Here is a 25,197-nt window from a genome sequence, read left to right on the forward strand (position 1 = left end):
CATTTTATGGAAACAATTTAAAAGATACGGAATTCACGTCTGTCTATCTATCTATCTATCTGTGTGTGTGTGTGTGTGTGTCAGCTCCCTCTAGTGGTCATTCTGGTTTAGTTCCACACAGACGCTAAATTGAAATGTAAATACTGTAAATGCTATATTTTATATATGTATATATATGTGTATACAGTGGTATGCAAAGGTTTGGGCACCCCTCTAAGATTTCATGATCATTTGTTCATAAGAGAAGATCACAGCAACAAGATTTGATTTTACAGCATTTGTTTCCAGTAGCATTACATGGTTTAATTATGATACAATTTTAATCACCCTTTTAATCACATTCATTTCAAGACCTGTAGGGATTTCTAGCTGACAGGTTGCAGCACCAAATTGCTTTGATTAGCTTGTGAGACCTTCAGTTACAAAGACAGGTGGAATCAATCATGAAAATGGTTGTTTAACAGAGGTAATTGCTGGCTGTGAGTGTGGTAACATGGGGGCATCTACACAACTCTCCACTGACCTACAAACTAAGAGAATTCATTATCATGAATTAGGAGAAAGGTACAAGAAATGATCAAGAAGGTTTGGACTGTCTGTCTCCACAGTTAGAAATGTAGTGCAGAAATGGAAGGCCACAAGAACAGACCTTGTGAAGGAAAGACGTGGTAGGCCAAAACAAATACAGGAAAAGCACAGGCGAAGGATGGTTAGAATGGTCACAGACAAGCCCCAGGCCACCTCCAGAGAACTACAAGAACATCTGGCTACTGACGGTGTCGTTGTTCATCTTTCCACAATCCAGCGTACTTTGAACCAGGAAAAGCTCATTGTGAGGGTGAGGGGCAAAAAACCTTTCCTGTGTGTTTGTCACAAGAAGAGTATGCAAAAGCACATCTGAACAAGCCAGAAGCATTTGGGATAAAAAATACTGTGGTCAGATGAGACTAAGATAGAGTTATTTGGTCAGAACAAGAGGAGGTATGCATGGTGAAAGAAACACACTGAATTCCATGAGAAGAACTTATTGCCCACTGTGAAATTTGGTGGAGGGTCCATCATGTTATGGGGCTGTGTGGCGAGCACAGGGACTGGAAACCTTGTTAAAGTTGAGGGCCACATGAATTCCTCTCAGTATCAGCAGATTCTTGACAAGAATGTTCAAGAATCGGTCACAGGGTTGGATTTTTCAGCAGGACAATGAGCACTGTTCAAAATCCACCAAGGAATTCATGCAGAAGCACAAGTACAATCTTCAGGAATCCCAGTCCCTAGACCTTAAAGGCGACAAAAACCGGAAGCTCCAATTAACGCTGCGTTTGTGTGTGTATCTGCGTCGTGACCTCGTTTATGAAACCCTAAAGTTTCAGAACGAACAGTTCAGCCAGGATCGGCAATTCCGTATGTTGATGATGTCATCAGTAAACCTCACCACTCCTCTCACCACTGTAGCGCCTCCTGGTGCAGGCACTAGTCCGGACACATCCGATTGCGTACATTCAACCGCAGAAGAAGAAGAACTACTCTTGTTGTAGCTGCTGAGATGCAGAGCATCCACTGTGCCAGAGGGGGAGCTGTGTATCTGAGAGCTGGCCTATCTATTACGTCACTTCCAGGTACCTGGCCAATCACAGGACAGTGGGAAAGCTCTCGTTGGCTGGCCAATCACAACACAGTCCACATTCTGGGGGTGTGGTTTTGATCAGCTTGTTTGCAGCGATTAGGAAGTTTTTAATCATGAAAACAAGTTAATATATGTAAGTAGACCTCATAACTAACATATATGTGTGACCATGAAAACAAGTTACTATATGTAAGTCGACCTCCATAACTAACATATATGTGACCATGAAAACAAGTGAATATATGTAAGGAGACCTCAATAACTTCTTATATATGTGACCATGAAAACAAGTTACTATATGTAAGTAGACCTCCATAACTAACATATATGTGACCATGAAAACAAGTTAATATATGTAAGTAGACCTCCATAACTAACATATATGTGATCATGAAAACAAGTTAATATATGTAAGTAGACCTCCATAACTAACATATATGTGACCGTGAAAACAAGTTAATATATGTAAGTAGACCTCCATAACTAACATATATATGTGACCATGAAAACAAGTTAATATATGTAAGTAGACCTCCATAACAAACATATATGTGACCATGAAAACAAGTTAATATATGTAAGTAGACCTCCATAACTAACATATATGTGTGACCATAAAAACACGTTAATATATGTAAGTAAAACACAAAAACTAACATCACTAAACTTTCGCAAAAAACAGCTAAGCGAAAAAGAAAAAAAAGAGCATGAAACATTTACATGTGCATATATTATTATTAACTATATTTCGATTAATTCGTGTGTGTGTTTAAATACATGTGTATGTATGTATGTATGTATTTTCAATGAGTGAAAAGACGTAGTTATTAACGAACACATTTTAGCAACAACTCTTTAGCCACCTGGCCTGCTGTTTAGCTCATTATAATAATGTAAAATTTCACTTACCTCTACATTTTTGAGCATCTTCCTGTGACATGTCAATAGCTCCCGTCTACCGCCAACTTCCCCAGTAATTCCTTGGTCAGCGACTGATGCTGCAACCAGAGCCGGATTAACGCAAAGGCAAACTAGGCACGTGCCTAGGGCCCGATTGGCAAGGGGACAATCAAAACCTGAAAATGACTTGGTCCGCGTTTCAAGACGATTTACACTCCTCGTCCTGATGACGCAACGCTGTCAGGGCGCACTGAGGACAGTCTGCTCCGATCGACAGTCGCGCTGGGGGCAGGCGGGCGGGAGAAGCGGCAGTGAGTGCACATGTCCGCGGCGAGGTCCAGGCGGTGGTTCACTGTAAACCACCTTCGCCCCGAGCCCTTCCAAGCCGGTCGCGGCTTACAGGGAGTCTGCACTCCAGTCATGCAGAAAGATTCTGTGATCAAATCTTTTTTAACCCTCTGCATTCTTCATGCTTTTGGATTTTTGTGTATATCTTTGGCTGTGTTGCTGTAAATTGCTTGAAATTTGGTGTAGGTGAAGTTAATTTTTATGTAATATAAATCTACCACTGTCAGGGAATATCAATATTTTTCATTATCATATAACAATCAATATCTGAAGCTAAAATGATTTGGGTGTATTTTAGGGATATCATAGTATGGTGCGAATGTGGGTTTAGGAATGAATGTGTGTGTGTGTGTGTGTGTGTATGTATGTGCAACTCCAGACACTTCTTGTTCTCACATGAAGTTCAAATCGACATGATACACAGGCACCTACACCTACAAAGAGGCTCATACACACATTCACTCCTTTGAGTAAAAAATACAAAAAGGCATCTTGAGGGACTTCAAAGACTTGCCCTCTACCTGAACCCAAACAAAAGTCTGGTTTTGTTTACACAGGTGCAATTACAGGTAAACACGATGTTTCACTTTGTTTGGGGCTCAATTCATCCTGACTGTCAAAGACACAGCCTCAGACGCTGAAGACCTCGACCTCATCAACCATCAGTCACAATGTACTGATTATATATTAATTATATATCAAAACAAACCCCAAGCTTATCACATTATAGTGATTACATGTAAAATAATTACATCAAATCAAGCATAAGGTAGATGTATAGTATGGCTTGTGTAATCATCCGTTTTAAGTATAAAATTAATTCATATATTAGTAGTATTGAGTACTTTTACTGTATACTTATTGAGTAATCCTGGGTCAAATTTCCCTTCTTTTTTTTTTACACTTGCACAATTCAAAGTGTTTATTGTCATATGCACAGTAAAGAAACACATTTCCCTGTACAATGAAATTCTTACTTTGCTGTCCACTCAAAAACACCAGCATAAAGTAAAAAGTAAAAAAGAGATGCTTTTGTAAAAAAAAGTATAAATATACATAAGAAAAATATAAATATTACAAAGAGACTAAAATAACATATATGCATAAAATAAGTGTAAAAATAAGAACTGTACATAAAGTGAACACAGATTTAAAGTGACATGTTTCAGGTTTTAAAGTGACGGTAACAGATTAAAGTGACAGTGTAACCAGGTGACAGGATTATTGTAGTCCCGTTCAGCTGTTGAGGATTCTGATGGCAGTGGGGTAAAAAGAGTTCTTTAGACGGGTTGTCCTGCATTTGGCACTCCTGTACCTCCGTCCTGAGGGCAGGAGTGTAAACAGTCCATGTTGTGGGTGGGTGCTGTCTTTGATGATGGTGGCAGCTCTCCTGTGGACTCTGCGGTGGTAGATGCTGTGCAGTGAGGGCAGTGGGGACCTGGTGATCCTCTCAGCTGTCTTTACCACTCTCTGCAGGCGTTTGCGGTCCATGGCTGTAGTGCTGCCGTACCACGCGCTGATGCAGTTGGTCAGACTGCTCTCCACGACACAGCTGTAGAAGTTGCTGAGGATCTTTGTCGACATGCCAAACTTCCTCAGCCTCCTCAGAAAATAAAACCGTTGCTGTGCTTTCTTGAGCACAACAACATTGTTATCATTTTTCAATGATAACAATGTTCTTCTTGGTGCCAGTGATTTTATTGTGCAAGAAACACTGTGAATCTGTGAATATAGTAGAAAAGACGTTCATGAATAACCATCCATAATCTGTGTGGCACTGTCTTTACTGTGAACTTCAAGTGGCAGTCACTCATTCATCGTCCTCACGCTGACACCTACTGGCGAGAAACGGTATTGTTACTAGAGTTTTTGCTGGTTTTTTTGTTTTTTTTACAGATGACACAAGGCCTTTGAAATGATATAAGCAAGAAAAATAATGGGGGGCGTACTTCATATACTAGTAGTATGTAATACTTTTACTGTATATGTTATGGAGGAATATGGGGTCAAACTTCACTTTTTGCAACAAATAACAGGGTAATCATTTTTTTGGCTATCAGGCAACTGTAATTTCACAGTATTGTTTTGTCAGCTGCCTAAATTATGTCAAATCCGATTAATGCTATGCTATTTATTTAAATCAAGTCTCCAACACAACAAAGTGTGTAATAAATGAGGGTTAGGGTTAGGGTTATTACATGAAAGCCAGTGCATCTGAATACTTTTCAGATGCACTGATTTGATTACACTGAAATGATTTTCTTCACACATTTTGAATTTGAAAATGCTCAGTGGGACCTGAGGAAGTGGACCTGAGGTGTTGCCAAGGGGGAAGTAATCCTCACAGCAGGCTCCCTGCTAAGTGAAATTCATTTTAGTGTTGGGGATACAAATGGATCAGATACCTGAAACTGTGTGAGAATTCCAAGCATCAACAAACCGTTGGATTCTGATGCTAGCAGCTCAGGTTTGACACACAGTATCGAACTGTGGTGTCCTCCATATCAAGAAGCTCTTGGTCCACCAGGTGAACCAAGGCGGCCTTCAGTGTAACTGTGGTTCTGTAAAAATGCAGAGCAGAAGGGAATAAAAAAAAGTTTTCTGTTGCTTTTAGGTTTCAAGCCCAGTCAATGGAACACATTTTAGGAAATATTAATGTTATTCCAAGATTATCTTTTACTTTTCACATGCTATATAACTCAGAAAAGATTTGTGGGAAAAAGAAATGCAAATAATTTCATGACCACTGTCTGATATAATCTAGTAACATGTATCAATATAGACACACAGGAGCTATATACACAACCACCCAGACACTCCACTGTCCAAGTACTGAAAAATACATACCCACACACACATCACATATGGTGTTGAGAGAAATAATGTTTAGAAAAACTTTTAAATACCCTTGTTAATGCTGTCTCTGTGTATCCTGACAGTTTTTCTTGCACATACGGTGAGAGACAAAATTATCCTCCATGGTCCACCCTCACTTGGTCCACAAAGGCCATAGGTCACAACAGCATTCCTGCTTAAGCAATGAAAAGGGAAATAATAAATAAAAAGACATTAACCGACTCATTCTGTCATGAGGCTGTGTCTCAAATTCCACATCCTATCACAAGTTAATAAGACATATTTCATATATGCGGGGGTAGAGTGGCTCAGTGGTTAAGACCGGTACCCTGTGTGCGAAAGACAGCATGGTCGTAATGGTGGCAAGTTTGACTTCGCCCCTGGCTGATTGTACTCAATTCCATTGTTAGTCGCTTTGGATAAAAGTGTCTGCTAAATGACATGTTATGGAATATTTTAATGGATTCATCAACTGGCCGTCGCTTATTACAGTGCTGCTTCACAGTATGTATCCTTTCATTTATAAGACCACCTAAATACATAAAATACAAATACGATACAAATACAATACAAACAATAGAAGAGAAGAGATGGAAACAACCATAGTTAGTGGAGAAGGTTTTTTTTACATTGTTTTACATTGTCTACTGAAGAGGAACTAAGACCATAAACCCTTTAGAACAATGTTTGCAGGGCATCAGACTAACATTTTACAAGGAGCACACTTGTAACTGAACATTTTAGGAGAGCAAGCAAAACATTAAGGGCGCACACCTTAAATTGACTTGTAAAGCAAATATTCATTTTTCCTCTAATTTTCACTGTATTACTGATCAATACTTTGATAATAATTGCAGAAATTGTTTAGAATTCTAAGTGAATTATATTGTGCACTTGTTTGTTGAACAATAAGATAGCATAAGAGACATTAAGTGTACAGAAAATACAATCACTGTCATTACAGTACAATTATTAACTAGTGCTTGAAGTGGCCCGGTACTTTCCAGTACACAGAACTTTTATTTTTGTACTGGGACTTTTCACAAAATGCCAGTAATCTCTTGAGATTATCAATCCAATTCATGATTATGGTCCAGAGCAATAATGTCTCAGGGTACACTATGTGACCTGTTCCTTAAATTTAGAGTTTTTATTTTCTATCTAATCTCTATCTGGAAGATGACTGCTGTGGCGACCATCATCATGCTTCAAAAGCATGAGTTAGCTCATCCACACACTCATACTTTCTGATATAATAAAAATAAACATGGAGCTGGCAAGTTGATGCTTGAAAATATCAGAGGACCATGCAGAGAAGGGATTAAGCTGTCCAGTATCCTGGAATATTTTACTATTTATTCTCTGAAGCTCTGCCAGACCAGGGTAAGAGCAAGTAGAGATTAGAACTACTGATGCTTCAATTTGGTTAGCTGTCACTCTTATTGGTAAATAATTGAATTAACCCCCATGAAAATATGATGCTGTATGTCATCATAAATTATTTTGACTGTAATCAATTTTACAATCATTCATGCCTATGGTGGTCATTATTGGAGGTTTGATAATATTCTTCATATATTATTGAATTACTTTGTCAACATGAGGAGATAAAGGCTCCAGGAAAAAAAAAAAACACTGAATGCTGCCATTGGGAAAGGTCAACTTGTTAAGAAACCGGTAAAGATCCAAACTTTATTTGTGAGGTTTATGTTATGGGACAGTAGAAAAATGAAGAAAATGAGAAAACAGCCGTATCCCTGCTGAATGCGCCCGAAAACAGACACAAATAGAAAAACACATTTAAACAGTGAAATCAATGCAAAATCAAACACTGCCGGTATATAGCTATATCTTATAAGATTTTAACTTTATTTGTGAGGTTTATGTTATGGGACAGAAGAAAAATGGAAAAAATCAGAAAACAGCCGTATCCCTGCTGAATGCGCCCGAAAAGAGACACAAATAGAAAAACACATTCAAACAGTGAAATCATTGCAAAATCAAATACTGAGGGTATATAACTAAATCTTATGAGATGTTGACTTTGTTTGTTAGGTTTATGTTATGGGACAGTAGAAAAATTTCAAAAATCAGAAAACAGCCGTATCCCTGCTGATTGAGCACAAAAACAGACACAAATAGAAAAACACATTCAAACAGTGAAATCATTGCAAAATCAAACACTGAGGGTACAGAAGTATATCTTATAAGATTTTAACTTTAATTGTGAGGTTTATGTTATGGGACAGTAGGAAAATTAAAAAAAATCAGAAAACAGCCGTATTCTGCGAAAAAACAGACACAAATAGAAAAACACATCCAAACAGTGAAATCATTGCAAAATCAAACACTGAAGGTATATGACTGTATCTTATAAGATTTTAACTTTATTTGTGAAGTTTATGTTATGGGACAGTTGAAAAATGAAAAAAATCAGTATCCTTGCTGAATGCGCACAAAAACAGACACGAACAGAAAGACACATCCAAACGGTGAAATCATTGCAAAATTAAACACTGAGGGTACAGAAGTATATCTTATGAGATGTTAACTTTATTTGTGCGGTTTATGTTATGGGACAGTAGAAAAATGATTAAAATACCTTCGATCAGCCTTAGTCACTACTACACCTACTGAAAAATCAGACCCCTGGCTCAATGCCTTTATTATTTATTGAAGTAAAGACAGTTCCCGCCTTTTTTAGGTTTGAATTTTACAGACTGTCCTTTTGGCCGCTACACGGTGACCTGTGGCCCTAGAGACCGGAACATATTTGGAACAGAGGATCCTCCTGAGCCACTAAACAATAATCTGAAAAAAATATAAATAAAGTATTCAAGAAAAATATTTGGTGCAATTTCAGCCTGACCTTTGACCTTTTCGAAGGTTGCACAGGTCTTAAACTCGGCACCCTAGATTCCCTGATAAACATATGAAAAAATCAGACTCCTGACTCAATGCCTTTAGGAATTATTGCAAAAAACACACCCAAACGGCTGACCTTTGACCTTTCTGAAGGTTGCACAGGTCTGACACTCGGCACCCTGGAGAAGCCTTTGTCCCTGATACACATACAGAAAAAATAGACTCCTGGCTCAATGCCTTTAGGAGTTATTACAAAAAACACACCCGAACAGCTGACCTTTGACCTTTCCGAAGGTTTCAGAGGTCTGAAACTTGGCACCCTGGATCAGTCAGGAGTCACTGATACACATACGGAGAAATCAGACTCCTGGCTCAATGCCTTTAGGAATTATTACAAAAAACACATCCAAACAGTGAACTCATTGCAAAATCAAACACTGAAGGTATATAACTATATCTTATGTTGACTTTGTTTGTTAGGTTTATGTTATGGGACAGTAGAAAAATTAAAAAAATCAGAAAACAGCCGTATCCCTGCTGAATGCGCACAAAAACAGACACAAATAGAAAAACACATTCAAACATTGAAATCATTGCAAAATCAAACACTGAGGGTACAGAAGTATATCTTATGAGATGTTAACTTCATTTGTGAGGTTTATGTTATGGGACAGTTGAAAAATGAAAAAAATCAGTATCCCTGCTGAATGCGCACAAAAACAGACACAAATAGAAAAACACATCCAAACAGTGAAATCATGGCGAAATCAAACACTGAGGGGACAGAAGTATATCTTAAAAGATTTTAACTTTATTTGTGAGGTTTATATTATGGGACAGTAGAAAAATTAAAAAAATCAGAAAACAGCCGTATCCCTGCTGAATGCGCACAAAAACAGACACAAATAATGCAAAATCAAACACTGAGGGTACAGAGGTATATCTTATAAGATGTTAACTTCATTTGTGGGTTTTATATTATAGGCATTATTACAAAAAACACACCCGAACGGCTTACCATTGACCATTGACTTTTCCGAAGGTTGCACAGGAACCACGACCGGACCCCCTGCACCAGGGGTGCCATCTGGACCAACACCCGAACGGCTGCTGGTCCAGATGGCACCCCCGGGCATGTGCTTAGGGCATGTGCGGAGCCGCTTACAGGGGTTTTTACTGACATATTTAACCTGTCCCTCGCCCAAGCAGCTGTGCCAGCATGCCTCAAAGCTACCTCCATCGTCCCAGTGCCGAAACACTCCAGCCTGAATGACTATCGCCCTGTAGCACTCGCACCCATTATTATGAAGTGCTTTGAGTGACTGGTCCTGGCACACATGAAGAACTGCATCCCACCCACATTGGACCCTTACCAGTTTGCCTACCGCAGCAATAGGAGCACAGAAGATGCAGTCTCCACCGTGCTGCACTCTGTGCTCACACATCTGGACAACAATAACTCCTACAAAAGAATGCTGTTCGTTGATTTCAGCTCAGCTTTCAATACTGTCATCCTCTCCAAGTTAAACACCAAACTTGGAAACCTGGGCTTCAACACTTCCCTCCGCCACTGGATTACAGACTTTCTGACCAACAGACCTCAATTTGTTAGGTCAGGACACTCCTGCTCCAGCACCATCACACTCACACAGGCGTACCACAGGGCTGTGTGCTGAGTCCATTCCTCTACTCCCTCTTCACCCACGACTGCAGGCCTGTACATGGATCCAACAACATCGTCAAGTTTGCGGATGATACAACGGTGATTGGCCTCATCAGTAACAACGATGAGACAGCCTACAGGGAGGAAGTGAAACATCTGGTTGCTTGGTACAACCTGCTCCTTAACACCAGCAAAACAAAGGAGCGGGATGGGTGTTGAACTTGTTTCCAGCTTTAAGTTCCTAGGGACCCACATCACAGAGGACCTCTCCTGGTCCAACAACACCTCCAGTCTGGTCAAGAAGGCTCATCAACGCCTCTTTTTCCTGAGGATCCTGAAGCGTCACCACCTGTCCTCAGACATTCTGAGGAACTTCTATCACTGTTTGATTGAAAGCATCCTGACGAACTGTGTTACAGTCTGGTACGGAAACTGCTCCGTCACAGACCATAAGGCACTACAGAGGGTGGTCAAAACCGCACAGCGCATCACAAGCACTCCACACCCTGCCATTGAGGATGTTCAGAGGAAACGCTGTCTGCGTCGTGCTCACAGCATCCTCAAAGACTCCTCCCACCCTGGCCATAGACTGTTTATCCCCATGCCCTCCGGCAGACGCCTCAGAAGCCTCCGGACCAGAACCAGCAGACTGAAGAACAGCTTTTTCTGCCCACCGAAGAATGTATTCTCTTGTTTGTTTATTTATTATGTAGAATGTTCATACCACCTCGATAAGCTATCCACCTGTAAAATATGTCCATAATCTTTAAAATATTCTGTAAATTATCATTTATCCATATGTCTCTTAATATAGCATATTCACTGCACCTTATCTGTATATAATAATCTGCACAATATAATTGTATTTATAGTGCTCATTTATATTCATATTTGTTCTTTATATTTATACTTATCCATAGAACAAATCTACTTCTGTACATGCAGTATATATTCATATTCTGCACTTTCTGCTTGTTGCACTTCTGGTGAGATGCAAACCTCATTTCGTTACCCGAAACTTGTATTTGAGTAATGACAATAAAGTTGAATCTCATCTCATCTCATCTCATCTACTGGCTGATGCTACAGACATAGGAGCAGCAACAGTTACAGGAGTTGACACACTGGCACCTTCATTAGCAGAGTCACTTGCTGGTCTCTTCTCCAGCTCCATTAATTGCACTGTTGGATGATTAGTTTGCATATGGCTGTGCAGATTGTTTGTGGACCCTGCTCGATACGAAATTTTTATTTTACAAAGTGTTCACTCTGCCTTTCCGGAGTCTTTAAAATGTGTCCAAATGTTACTCCTTTTTCTGCTGTCACTCATCTTCGTTAAAATGGTAAAATCCTCTTGTGCACCTCTCGCTCTTGTCTCTCTCCCTCCTGTTTGTGTGTGCTGCATGCGAGGGTCTGTAAGAGAGGTCTGTCAGAGAGAGGGGTATGTTACGCTGTCTCCCATTAAAATCATACCCTATGTTTCATAGAATGTGACTGATGCTGCTCTAGGAGCACTTGGCAAAACTGACAGGCTTTTAGCTGTACGTATGCACATGTTTAAAGTCTGTTGGGTGAAAGTCGTGTCCGTAAACGCGTTCAGGGAAGTTCCATTGTCTGACATATTATGATTTGTGCAGATCTGTCAATGTACGACAAAGTTAAAGGACAATTCCTGTTTAAAAGGGGCGACTTCCTGTTGGGTGGAAGGCGTGTCCATAAACATGTTCAGGGAAGGTCCCTTGACTCACATATCAAGTTTTGTGCGGACATCTGGACATCAGCTGTACAATGTCTGTTGTTTAAGTGAAGGACAGTGAGATTACAGTGGTTTCTAAGAGGGTCTTTAGTTTGCCGAAGGGTGGCACTGTTTTGCGCCATTAGAGCTTGTTTTGAATTGTAAAAGAAAATAGAGTCTTCTTCGGCGTGAGGTACTACTCTATCGCAGAGTTCTTTCCTCTCAGCCAGTGTGACCTGTGGAGTCGGGATAGTGTAAGTGGAATCGATTTGTGTATTTTCCTTTTGTTATTGTTTCATATATACTACGTTTTCTTTGAGAGTTTGTTAAAGCACTGTATCAATGAAATGTATTATTATTATCATTATTAATAAGTTGATATAACAAAGTTTGTTTTGCAGATTAGCAACAGTATTGACATTGTTGTTAATTTGTGTTTGATCTCATATTTTTGCAGGTGCACCTCATCTGGGATGAGGACGCTGGTGACATTGCTATGCGACAAATCCAGTCAGGAGCTAGATATGGTTGTTGCACAGTAGGTGTCGCATAGCATGTTGCCAGCTGTTCCTGCTCCTTGCTGCTTCCAAGGTTGGTTGTGGTTGGTTGTGAGGCCCGCTCTCCACGCCCCCTGCACAACCCATTGGATTGGAAGCTGGTTGAGCCACGCAAGACGGTAAATGAGTTGCACACTTTTGCACAAACTGTTTTTTAGGAGAAACAGAAACATTTCCAAGCAATGCACTGCACAAATGATCAAACTGTACATGTATAAAAATTATATTTTTTCATTAGAGTGGAGCAACTCACCCCCTCAGGAATACAGGACCCTTCGTTGCAGACCTGCACTGTGAGGTCTCCTGCACTGTCAGGACTGGAAGTTGATTCAAAGCCTTTCAAAATAAAAGCGAGCATACCGGAAGCACATATTTTTCATTCCCGATGTTTATTTCTTGCGTCTTTATTTATGTATACAATGTAAATATGTTTATGTGTATCCATGTGTTTAATGAAAGAGATTTAAAAAACGGTATATCTTTCCAGTTCAACTGGATAAGGTGAAAAAACACAGGAAAATAACAAAGATAAAAAAAACAAACAAAATATTATATAAAAAAAATAAAATACAAAACGTTATGACCTCTTCTAGGGTTATTCTACAGATAATCAGTGCAAACTAGATGTACAGCTATTGTTATGATCCCCTTAAAACATTATTAGCCTACTCAAAACATGCATTATTTTACTCCAGTATTTTAATTTAATTCGTAAAAAGGACAGCTGTTAGTTTAGTGTGCACTACAAATTAATTTTGAAATAATATATTAATATGCTATGTTCTTACCTTGTGCTGTTGGACCACATGGATTTGCCAATGGAGGGTGCGAGGGTTGATGATTTTAAATGAACTGAGCTTTGTGTATTCAAAGTGAATTACTGAGTACCTAGTTACATGACCCAGATAACCAATAACCTCTGTTACAAGAGAAAACAGTAGACATAAAACAAACTTTCAAATGTCTTTTTATTACATTTTATTTTTTTTGGCTCACATAACTCACATAAATTTTGACTTGCTCTAAACTTTTCATTTTTGAAAGTGACTGTCTAAAACCTGCAACATACATTCCCTTAATTTTCCTTTTCCCCTTTTACCAGCCAAACCACAACCTGCCAGAAGTTAGTAGCATTGGCTCATACTTATGAGCACAAACACACAGACAAATACATTATGCTTACCTCTAAATAAAATGCCACCTTTCCTATGTGCCTCTAAGTGGCTCTGCAGCTTGGACAATTTTGTTGGTTTCATTTTTAGGCACAGGGGGCACTGAAATTGCTTGCAGTATGACGTGCAGTGTTCAACTTTGGGCGTAGTGTGTACTGCCTGCCACATGATGGCAGGTAGCTGCATAAACTCAGCAGGAGAGGGAATAGAAATTATTAGTTCAGGATTCACTCAACCGAGTGGTTTGTTCGTTCACTTTCTTGCAGTACCTTCCTTCGCCACATGATGGCAGGCAGCTGCATAAGCTCAGCAGGACAGGAAATAGAAATGATTAGTTCAGGATTCACTCAACCGAGTGGTTTGTTCGTTCATTTTCATGCAGTACCTTCCTTCGCCACATGATGGCAGGCAGCTGCATAAGCTCAGCAGGAAAGGAAACAGAAATGATTAGTTCAGGATTCACTCAACTGAGCGAGCGTCGATCCTCAGGTCACGTGACAGCTACCGAGTCACTGTCGTGCTGTTAAACAACAATGGCAGAGAGGATACAGGACACAAGTCACTTGTCACTTTATTGAGGTGTGTATTTGCTTTCCTAGGGTTTCATATGGTTTGAATTGCATTTTGTTTATTATACTTTGTCAGCTGAAGCAAAACAATGTTGCCTACAGTGTTAAGTGTTTGAGAATCGCGGTCTTTTTTACAACGCCCACAAGAAGAATACAATTCATGTAAAAATGAACGAAATGAACGAAATTACTCAAAAAAAGATTAGTTCAATTTACTGTCCGAGAGTAAAAGATCCGAGTCAGTAAGAAGAGTTGAACTTCCCATCACTACTAGGAATATTATCATTATCATTAACATGAGTGGGTGGAGTTGATCTTCTTCATGTAACCAAGTTTCAGTTACACAGAATAAATCAATACAACTGTCATAAATGAGATCATTTATTAAAACAGATTTTGAGGAGAGAGACCTAATAATTAATAGTCCACATGTTAACTCAGGGAGATCTATAGGGGAGAAACTGTCTAACTGTGCACTGGGTGCTTCTCAATTTTTTCTCTAGTTTATGTTATTTTATTCACAAAAAAAGTTCATAAAGTCATCACTGCTCAGTGTTAAAGGAATAGATGGTTCAGTGGAGCTGTGGCTCTGTGTCAGCCTGGCTACAGTGCTGAAAAGAAATCTATGATTATTCTTATTTTCTTCAATTAAAGAATAATAATAGGCAGCTCTAGCTTTGTGTTGGGCTTTTTTGTAAGCTACAAAACCATCTTTCCAGGCTATATAAAATTCCTCTAGGTTACTGGAACGCCATTTTCTTTCTAATCTACGTCACGCCTGTTTAAGAGCACGAGTATTGGAGTTAAACCATGGTGCTCGTCTCATCTGATTCACCACTTTCTTTTTCACAGGAGCAATGCAATCTAAACTGATAAACTGTGACTATCATAATTGGTTTCTGTGATTTCCAACTAGGATGAGATAGATTAAGAATAAGGCTTTCAAACGATGAATATCCTGGTTTGGGCTTGGGATTGATTAATAATCTAGTATTAAAAATGGCTGCTACACCTCCTCCTCGGCCTGAGCTTCTAGGAATATGGGTATTAGCATGAGTGGGTGGAGTTGACTAATTTAGACTAATGTAATCTTCTTCATGTAACCAAGTTTCAGTTACACAGAATAAATCAATAGTCAATCAAAAGTGTCAGAAATGAGATCATTTATTAAAACAGATATTGAGAATGACCTTATATTTAATAGTCCACATTTAAAAGTGGTATTATTTGACTCTATTTTATTATCGGTATTCATTTTTTCAGAATGTCTAACTCCTCTTTTGTTTTTTATTGATATTTACTTTAGTATTTACTTTTGTAAATACTAAAGGGGACAGACAAAGTCTCTATGGGGTTTTTAATTGGTGACTGCTTGAAAAGTAGCACAGAGAAGCATGAAAGACTGCAACTCTGTGTCCTCGTCTCAGCTCTGGATTGTCATGAGTTTCTAGTAAAATGTCCTAAGCTGCTAGATAAGAGAGCTGCTTCATCCAAAGTGGGATGGACGCCGTCTCTCCTCATGTGACCAGGTTTCCCCCAGAAGGTTTGCCAGTTATCTAAAAAAACAATGTTGTTTTCTGGACACCACCTTGACAGCCAGTGATTGAATGACGACATGCGGCTATACATGTCATCACTGGTCACATTGGGCAAAGGACCAGAGAAGATTACAATAAAGATGCTTTCCTTTCCTTTCCTACTAACCCATACACTACCATTGATTTCTCTCTCCCTCCCTCCCACTCACTCCCCCTCCCCTTGTCTGTCCACTCCCTGTGCCCCTGTCCGGTCTGGCTCCCCACACCACATAATCATAAAACAAATAAATAAAAATACTGCAATTCTGAGTGTCACAGACTTGCCCTGCACATAGCAAATCTGTCCGACACCACAAGACATGCAGTCAACAATAATATCTTTGTCTTTATTATTTATCTTATTATAAATCCTAGGTACTGGGCAGGACAGGTTTGAAAAAAAAGAAAGAAATTGGACAGTATGAGCTGCAACTTGTTGGGTCTTTCTTAAGCAAGAGTGAAATTACTGCTAGACTAAGAGTTTGGGGCAGGGAACCATTCGCCAATGACTTGTTAAAGATATCTAATAGGATTGGAGCAAGCTTGTCAAAAAATGTCTTATAATTTAATAGTCTCTTTAATATCAGCCGTGAGTGTAAGATCAAGTGTTCTGCTGTCTTTGTAGGTAATAGATTAAATACAGACTGTAGGTTTATATAATCTCTTTTTGTAAAAGCCCCTGGGAGGGGTCTGTGGTGTATTGTTCATCCAGTTTGAGAATAGAGTCAGTCAGAGCTTGCAGCTGTTTTTTCTGTTCACTATTCTTGTGAGAATCACCATGTAAAACCACTTTTAATGTCTCCCAAAATATTGAACTTGAAATTTATTTTGTTCACCAGTATAGCTACCTCTGTGGCTCTTACGTTAAAATTGGAATAAAGAACCTGACTGATCCATGGTTGGCCACGTTGCAAGTCCATCACAGTGGCAAGAGATCATTCAGTCTCACATTCACACCCATAGTCAATAGAGTGTCCATTTAACCTGATCTGCAGGATTGTGGGAGGAAACTGGAGAAAACAAACACCCACAGATAAATGTAATCTCCACACAAAGGCTCTTGACCGAACCAGAATTCAAAGGGCAGGGCAGCCCGTGGCCAAGTGGTACTCCTCAGCAAGATACCCAACTCCCATTGCTCCCCGGGCGCTACTCAGTGTGGCAGCCCACTGCTCCTAATTCTAGGATGGGTCAAATGCAAATAAATAATTTCCCTAAGGGGTTTAATAAAGTATAAGATTTAGATTTAGAAACTAGAGGCCATCTTGCTGTGTGGCAACAATGTTAGTTTTTATTATACAATGTTAGTGGTTAGTTATCTATAAGACACTGAAATAAATCTAGAAGTCCAATTGTTACTGATTCAATAACTTTGGGTTAATGTGTGTTTCATCATTTTGTTTCTTTCCCCATCAGGTGCTGTTTTGTATTCTTTTCAGGCTTCAGTAAAATAATGTAACTCTTTGGAACAAACAGGCAGAACAACAAGCCAAAGCTGGAGGCCAAGATGGCAAATGACTCAACTGCATCTGCATAATTTCCAGGGGAGCTGATATAAGCAGGGATAAATGCTAGCCACACAGCACTGAAGATCAGCATGCTGAATGTGATGAACTTGGCCTCGTTGAAGTTTCCCGGCAACTTTCGAGCCAGAAAAGCCAATACAAAGCACAGACAGGCCTGTAGACCAATATATCCAAGAACACACCAGAAGGCCAGGCGAGAGCCAACACTACACTCCAGTATGATCTTTGAATGTTCATATTGTGTATTTCTGGATGGAAACGGGGGAGCTTCAATGAGCCAGGCAGTACAGATAACCAGCTGAACCAGAGTACAGCTGGAGATAATGGTCCTCTGCTGCTTAGGCCCTAGCCACTTCATAATGTTTTGCCCTGGCCTGGTGGCAGTGAATGCAGCCAGTACCACCAGGGTCTTCCCCAGGATGCAGGAAATACACAGTGAAGATGTGATGCTAAAGGCAGTGTGGCGCAGCATGCAGGACCAATATGTTGGCTTTCCAATGAAAAGCAGAGAACACAGAAAACACAGAGTCAGTGCAAACAGTATGAAGAAACTGAGCTCAGAGTTATTCACACGGACAATGGCTGTGTGTCTGTGACAGAAGAAGACTCCACAGACAGCCAGAGTGAAGCAGGCGCCCACCACAGACATCACTGTCAGGGCTATTCCCAATGAATTGAAGGTCAAGTACTCCACTTTCTTGGCAATGCAGGCTGTTCTGTCGTTGTTTGAACAGAAGTCCTCAGGACAAATTGTACAATCTACTGAGTCTAAAGAGAAGAAAGTATGAACAATTTTCAGGATTGCTTTACTTCTGTACTATACATACTTGTAAGAATGGATTTGCTTTGACTTTTTATTGTTCAGCTCAAACTCACTTGTCTGATTGCTAATTTTGCCACTGTCACATGGTACACAGTCAAAGCAGCAGATAGGCTCCCCACGACGGACAGCCTTCCGGGAGCCTGGAAGACAACTGGCACTGCACACAGACACTGGCACCTAGAGTGGAAAGACCATGTGCTGATATTGGTCAATTTCATTGGTTAATCTATTGACAGGTGGAAAATTCCTCAAAACCATGTGTCAGTAAAGTATTTGTTACTTCTAGTTTCTCAAGTGTGTTTAACAGTGTTTTGAGTTTTATGTTGATTAGATATATTTGGTCTGCAGATGTCAGTCTAATTTACAGGTATGCCAATAGCCATCAAACAACCTTTTGATGGTCACATGGTTACAAGCTGTACACTGAGGACTGGGTTCCTGCCCAAAAGCTATTCCATAACCTGTAGTTCAGTTAAATATATTTAACTGTAGATCTATGAGAAGCATTTAAAGTCATGAAGAATGATTTATTCATTGTCTACTGCTATATCCTGCACATGAGGGTCGCGAGGAGCCAGAGCCAATCCCAGCTGACATAAGACGAAAGGTGGGGTCAGACCCAGGACGGGTCACAAGACCAGCATACGGAGACAAACTACCATTCACTCTTCCATTCCATAAAAAAAAGATCGATGAGGAAAGCAACAGTGGATAGTAGGTCACCAATCACATCATAGCCGGACTGTGATGAAAGTTGTGTATGAAAACAAATGACCCTGTTTCAGATCCAGTCTGTTCCATCCACCTGACTTACCTCCATCTCAACCTACAGAACTTCAACAGTTGGCATCTGATGAAGGTAAAAACACAGTGTGAGCAGCTTGCCTCACTCTGATGTCCTGCCCACATTATCCTGTCTTCCTGGATCAACAGCTCCTCTCCAACAGACTTGGTTCCATCAAATAAACCCACATTGGCAAATTCAATGTTTCCTTCTGTGCCTCTCTGCCAGTTGATGATATCATAATAGGGTACAGAGTTGCCCTTGGCATCAAAGTCCACCTCCTCACCAGCAATCTGAAAGTTCACTTCCTGGAGGTAGTGTTGCAGCTTGAAAATTAGGAAATGCACACAATGAAACACTGAATTGCACTAAACAAGGTTTTCAGTCTTCAGAGTTTTGAGGTTTAAGGCCCCTAAAAATCCACGGCCTAAATTTGTACAGCAGTAGAAATGTTAACAGAACGGTGAACACATCACATGGAAATTAAAACGATTTAAAAATATTCATAATCATATTTCATTGAGATTTAAATATATTTAGATTTTTTAGAACAAAGAAACTAGGTCTGTCGTATGTACAGTATGTTACATGACTTTGGGTTAATTGGGCTTTGACCCACAGTGTGTAATGGTAAAGAAATAGTGGATTATACAGTACCTGCCAAGGGTGTATGTTGTTGCTCTGAGCACATGAGTTGTTCTGGAAAGGCCCCCTCCCTGGCTGACAGAGAAGGAGGTTGTGCAGGGAATGAGCAATGGCATATACAGCCTTATAGACATTATATGCAACTCTAGGGCTAGATGTATTCATGTAGGCTGAGTGCTGTTCCAGAAGAGACTCCTGCCCTGAGCACAGTGACATCTGGGTGACAGAGGATGGAAAAGGACTGCAACCATACAGAGACTCCCACAGCTCACGCACCAGCACATTGTCAGGATATCTCTTAGGGTTTACTGTCTGCAGGAAGTCACCAAGTCTGGAGATATGACCTTTTCTGATGTTAAACCCAATGGTTCCTCCCAAGTAGGGGTAATACTCTCGTCCTGAAAAGACTGATGCTGTGACCAAGGCTTCAATCACCACCCACTGGATTCCAGTGATGTTCTGAGTCATGTAGTCTCTCAAGAAAGGTGTCATCTCCCCCTCGACTGCAAATACCAACACCACTTTTGCGGTAGAGCTACGCATCACCTTTACAGAGGGTCAGATAATGTAGATAACAGGGTTGTACAATGAGACAAAAATAAAACTGAGTGACATAAAGAAAAATCCAGATGTCCACAGTGACAACAACTAGAATTTCTATAGACCTTAGTATAACTAGATATTTCAACCCTCAACAGCAAAATAATTTCAGTAACTCCATAATGATCTGCCCCTGGTCCTTTTATTTCATTTATGTATGTATGTATGTATTTCATGTGTATTGTTTACTCAGGTTTTATTTGGTATACTTTTTCCTTGTATTTTTGTTTAGGTCTTTTTTAATGTCTTGTGTGTGTGTGAAAAAGTATGTCACCACTTGGTGTCAGACACATTTCAAAAAAAGTTTACAAATCTATTCTATTCATTTTTAAGGAAATACTTGTTTACCAAAGTCAGGTCATGTTTTTGTTTACTTGATTCATCATTTCCTGTTGTACGTTGGTACTAACATTGTCACTTGACTTCACACATTGAGATTTTCTGCTCTGCCCCAATAGTTCCACCTGTGTCATTATTCATCTTCCTCTTGTTATGAGCTCTTCATTTTCTGGACATTGTCTTGTGTTTTACAATTTTGATCCTTTTGTTGTTTTTTGATTGAAAGCACATGTACTGACCTATTGTGGACTTAAATGATGTTCTTGGGAAAGGTTTTTTTTTATATACATGGTTACAGAGTTACAATTCATGTCATGACTCTTCTCCTTTCTGGATCTGACGAGATAAATGGATGAAAGTGAGACAGTTTTCTCCTGGAGTGTCTAAATTGAATGACCACAGTAGGTCCACAAATAGGAGCTTTAATGGCTCTATGTCTTAATATGTGTTAATATGTGTTAACAGCACAAAGTGTCTTTAACAGAAACTCATTTACACTATAAAACAACTTCAGTTAATTTTCTATAGCATCAAATCACCACTCTATTATTATTATTGTTTTATCTTGTGGTAAGAACACATTAAAAGAGCAATGGAGGGTCAGTGGTAGAGTGAACTGTCTTCCAACTGAAAGGTTGAGGGGATGATTCCTGGCTCCATGAGTCTACATGCTGATGTTTCTTTGGGCAAGACACTGAACCCCACATTACTGTGCCAGCAGTGTGTGAATGGGTATGAAAGATGTATGATACAAAAAGAATGTGCATCACATAGATGTAATATGTAGATGTTTGAATTTATGTGAATGGTTGAATGACAAAAACTGTAGTTAAAAGCAGCTTTGAGTGATCATCAACACTAGAAAAGTACAGACTGCTTTACATTTAAAGATATAAGTCAACAGTTTCCACAGTGTTTTCATACCTTCATGATCCTTAGTCCCACCTGGCAAGTGTAGAGCAGAGGAATAATTTCTTGGTACGCTACACATACTTTGGTGTCCTGTAATTCTCTCAGTAAACCTTTTGCAGCAAAGCGGCCATAATCACTGTCTCCTCGCAGCAGCCCCACCCAAGTCCAGTTAAAGTGCACCAGCAGCTGTGCGATGGCTTTCACCTGGGTTCAACAGAAAAAGACAATCAACTCACTCAGTTTCATATCACAGACATTAAAAAAACTTTCATTAATGAAAAGCAATATCTTCATAAATTATTTGGTGTTGTGCCCTGTTATAACATGTCTGTATTCTGTAAATGATAAAGCATGGAAGTTTGGCACAACAAAGAAATATTGATGTATTATTGGAAACATCACCAAACATCAATAATGAGGATTATAACAATAAAGGATTATCATTATTATTACAATGACCAAACCTGAAAAGAACATTAACATAATATAAGAAAAAGGAAAACTTAGTATATATAAAAATCTATTTAATTTCTTAGTGTTTGAAGATGTGCCCCTTTTTATTTATAGTTTTAATTTGACAATTTAAAGCTTTAAAGGCAGTTGTAATACTTATTTCTGATGACAGAGGAGTAAATGTGTTGAGCTTTGACTAAAAACAATAATTGACCACATGTTTTACATTTTACCTGGTAGTCATCACTAGGAACTACTCTGAAGAAGTTTGGATATTTTTGTCTGTCCGACAAACATGCACATGAAGAAGTGTAGCTGATCTGTGTAAAAATAGAGTGCAGTGTTACTGAGAAAAGAAGAACATTTTTGTGATGATTGACATAAATACAAGTCACTATTACCATGGGGATCCTAAATGTTTGCAGGATTCTTGACACAACAATAGACTGAGCAGATCCAGCAGCCCCAATCACAGCGAGGAGTGATGAGGCATTTGTGCACATAGAAGAGTTTTCCTCACTCACTCCGTTCAGCATCGATAAAACAGCTCTCTGTCCTGTCAGTGGATATCCACATGAATCAAAGATTTTGTAGCCCAGAGTGCGATTCTGCAACAGCACTGGATTCTGGTTTATCTCCTCCACTGCCAGTCTCATAGTCTGAGCCCACCTGAAAGCCCTGGGATCAATTCTGTGGCTGATACAGATGAATGTTGTCAGTTCATTTTAAAAACTCTAATGATTATAATTACTTTCAGTCCATTTTAAATTAAGAGTGCAAAATTAGACATAATTCACAAGAAAAAGTAAGTCACATCCTCCCATTATCATCTATGAAACTCACCCATTGCAATTTATTGGTGGTGGTCTGTAGGTGCCGTTAAGGTCTGGCATTTTCAGATTAAAATGAATGGGGAAAATCCCACCGATGACATAGTCACCCTGGATCACAAAGTCTGGCTGGAAGCTGTTTAGAAGAGTGCACTTTGAGGCTGCTGGTGCAGCTGCAGTGGTGATGCTGGAAAGTGAGCTATCAGTTAAAGTGACGACACTCACAGCAAAGTAAAGCAAAGACAACAAAGCAAGTGAAGTCATAATGTTTCACTGGGCTGAGGAGAGAATGAGACAGAGCTAAAAATAAAGCACTTTATAAAGGTTACAGTATCACATTCTCAGTCTTGCATCTTATTGATGACAAAGTGGCTTGGGATTGGACAGTAGTCCACAATCAGGAATTAAACTGTGTTAATGCCAACTGTGGGGAAAAAGCTGAGGCCCTAAACAAAAACAAATACACAAACATATACAGTCTCATATGATAATTTACCTGTTATTATTTATTTTCGATATAAAGAGGCAATAGACATTCGTGTCTCTCATGATTTCTGTTTGGTCACTGTCATAAAGATGAAAGTAAAGACTCAACTACTGTACTTTTCCTTTAGAGCTGATTTTGTCATGATCCCAGGAACTTTTCTCCTCGGCTTAAATGACTAAAAACACATTTCTTCCGACTAAATGCACTTATTGTAAGTCGCTTTGGATAAAGGCGTCTGCTAAATGACATGTAATGTAATGTGATTACAGATTTGAACATCGAAAAGACCGCAGTCATGTATTTCACCAACAAAGAGAAGTCCGATGTTTACCCTACTGTAACAGAATACAAATACCTAGGACTCATGCTTGACTCATCCCTCGACTCCAAAAAACACATCAAAAACATGACAAAAACACTTAAGTATAATCTAGCCAACTTCAAAAGTATATGAAATTCGCTCTCCGTTGAGGCAGCTAAAAGCTACTTAAATGCAATGATCATGTCCCACTTCTCTTACTGTATTACCAGCTGGTCTCAAGCTAATAAAACAACCATTAAACCATTAGAATCCATCAACAAACACGCATTTAAATTCTGGACAAAAAAGGTCAACAATACCATCACTGCAGCATTCTAAACAAATACATATATATATATAATAATTTTATCTCTTTCATATATCCAAATTTTCACAACTTGGTTCCATCTCCACTCAAAGATTTTGTCCACTGGACCTCAGATACGGCCACTAGAGTGACCAGAGGTACCATTAGAGGGCAGTGTAGTGTCCCAAAATGTAAGACAGCCTTCCCCCATCTGCCTTTTCTTCAAAGCCTGTGAAATAGTGGAACAAGCTCCCATCTGAGCTGCTGAGCTTGAATTCGCTCACTTCATTTACAAGAGAAGCAAAAACACGTTTTTTAGATAACCAGAGATGTACGCTGTGATTTAAGTGATTTATTGAGATTATTGATACGTGATTGACTTATGCACTGTATGCACAATGAAGGTTGCGATATCATCACAAATCATACATACTTTAATGATGTTAATGAATGTTAGAATAGGCTTGATCAAGTGATATTACTCGAACAGAGAACAATAGTCAGCAACAGTATATATGAGAAAAACTGACCCATTTGTTCTTTTTCTGTGTAGTCAGGAAAAAAAAAAGTGAAATCTGAATCAATTTGGTCTTTCGAAGCACAACCTGTCTAAGTCTACACAATCCAGGGCTCAAATAACTAGGATTCGTAAGGAGATTGGCAATGGTAACTCTGCTTAGAGAGAAAAAAAAAACCTCCACCCATTATAAGAGACCGACAATTACTTTAGTAGAAAAGTAGAATGTCTATTGTCAAAATTTTAACCATTTTTAACTTAACCCCCACAAAGAGAGTTGTTTCACAACATGGACTTGAACAGAAACAAATGGAACTAGTACCGCGCGCGGTTCTGAACGGGTTCGAGCCACGGCTCTGAACGGGTTGTCCCAAAAATCCGACTTTGCGTCATTGCCATGGCAACACCGTTAAACACCGTTGTCGTTCGAGCCGACCCTCGCGCCTCGCGCTCTCACCCGTTCATTCACCGTGCGCGGTACTAGTTATTTTCAGTACTAGTTATTTTCAGTACTAGTTATTTTCAGCGGCGTCCCTGCACATGTCGATCCAAATTTCGGGGGGGATCGGCAACGTATGGCAAAGTTATAGGGCACTTCCTGTTTAAAATGGCCGACTTCCTGTTCGGTCAAATGCGCGTCCGTAAACGTGTTCAGGGAAGTTCCCTTGTCTTACATATCAAGTTTTGTGCAGATCGGACAATCTTAGAGTTTACTTCCTGTTTCGGGCATTCCACTTCCTGTTGGGAGGTCATCTTTTGCAGACATGCTCAGGACAGGTCCCTGGTGTGACATATAAGGTTTCGTGC

The 25,197-nt window shown here is 39.5% G+C and overlaps 1 protein-coding gene across 1 annotated transcript; it reads right to left on the reverse strand.

The window, feature by feature from the left end:
• Positions 1-17,067: 17,067 nt before the first annotated feature.
• On the reverse strand, positions 17,068-22,604 carry LOC122786829 (extracellular calcium-sensing receptor-like). Its single transcript, XM_044053326.1, has 5 exons — positions 22,473-22,604; positions 21,508-21,699; positions 19,954-20,190; positions 18,269-18,392; positions 17,068-18,160 (listed from the first exon to the last, which is right to left on the reverse strand). Exons 1-5 carry the CDS (start codon positions 22,602-22,604, stop codon positions 17,259-17,261), a joined length of 1,587 nt encoding a protein of 528 aa, XP_043909261.1. The 3' UTR covers positions 17,068-17,258.
• Positions 22,605-25,197: the final 2,593 nt, after the last annotated feature.

This window comes from Solea senegalensis, linkage group LG20 (genome assembly GCF_019176455.1).
Source record: "Solea senegalensis isolate Sse05_10M linkage group LG20, IFAPA_SoseM_1, whole genome shotgun sequence".
Lineage (NCBI taxonomy): Eukaryota > Metazoa > Chordata > Actinopteri > Pleuronectiformes > Soleidae > Solea > Solea senegalensis.

Bases quoted from the DNA above. Each gene is read 5' to 3' on its own strand.
- LOC122786829 (XM_044053326.1), bottom strand. From the start codon at position 22,604: ATGAGACTGGCAGTGGAGGAGATAAACCAGAATCCAGTGCTGTTGCAG. The intron at 18,393-19,953 runs GTAAACCCTAAG...TTTCCACTCTAG, and splicing joins TTGGTGACTTCCTGCAGACA to GTGCCAGTGTCTGTGTGCAG. The intron at 18,161-18,268 runs GTGAGTTTGAGC...TCTTCTCTTTAG, and splicing joins CAAAATTAGCAATCAGACAA to ACTCAGTAGATTGTACAATT.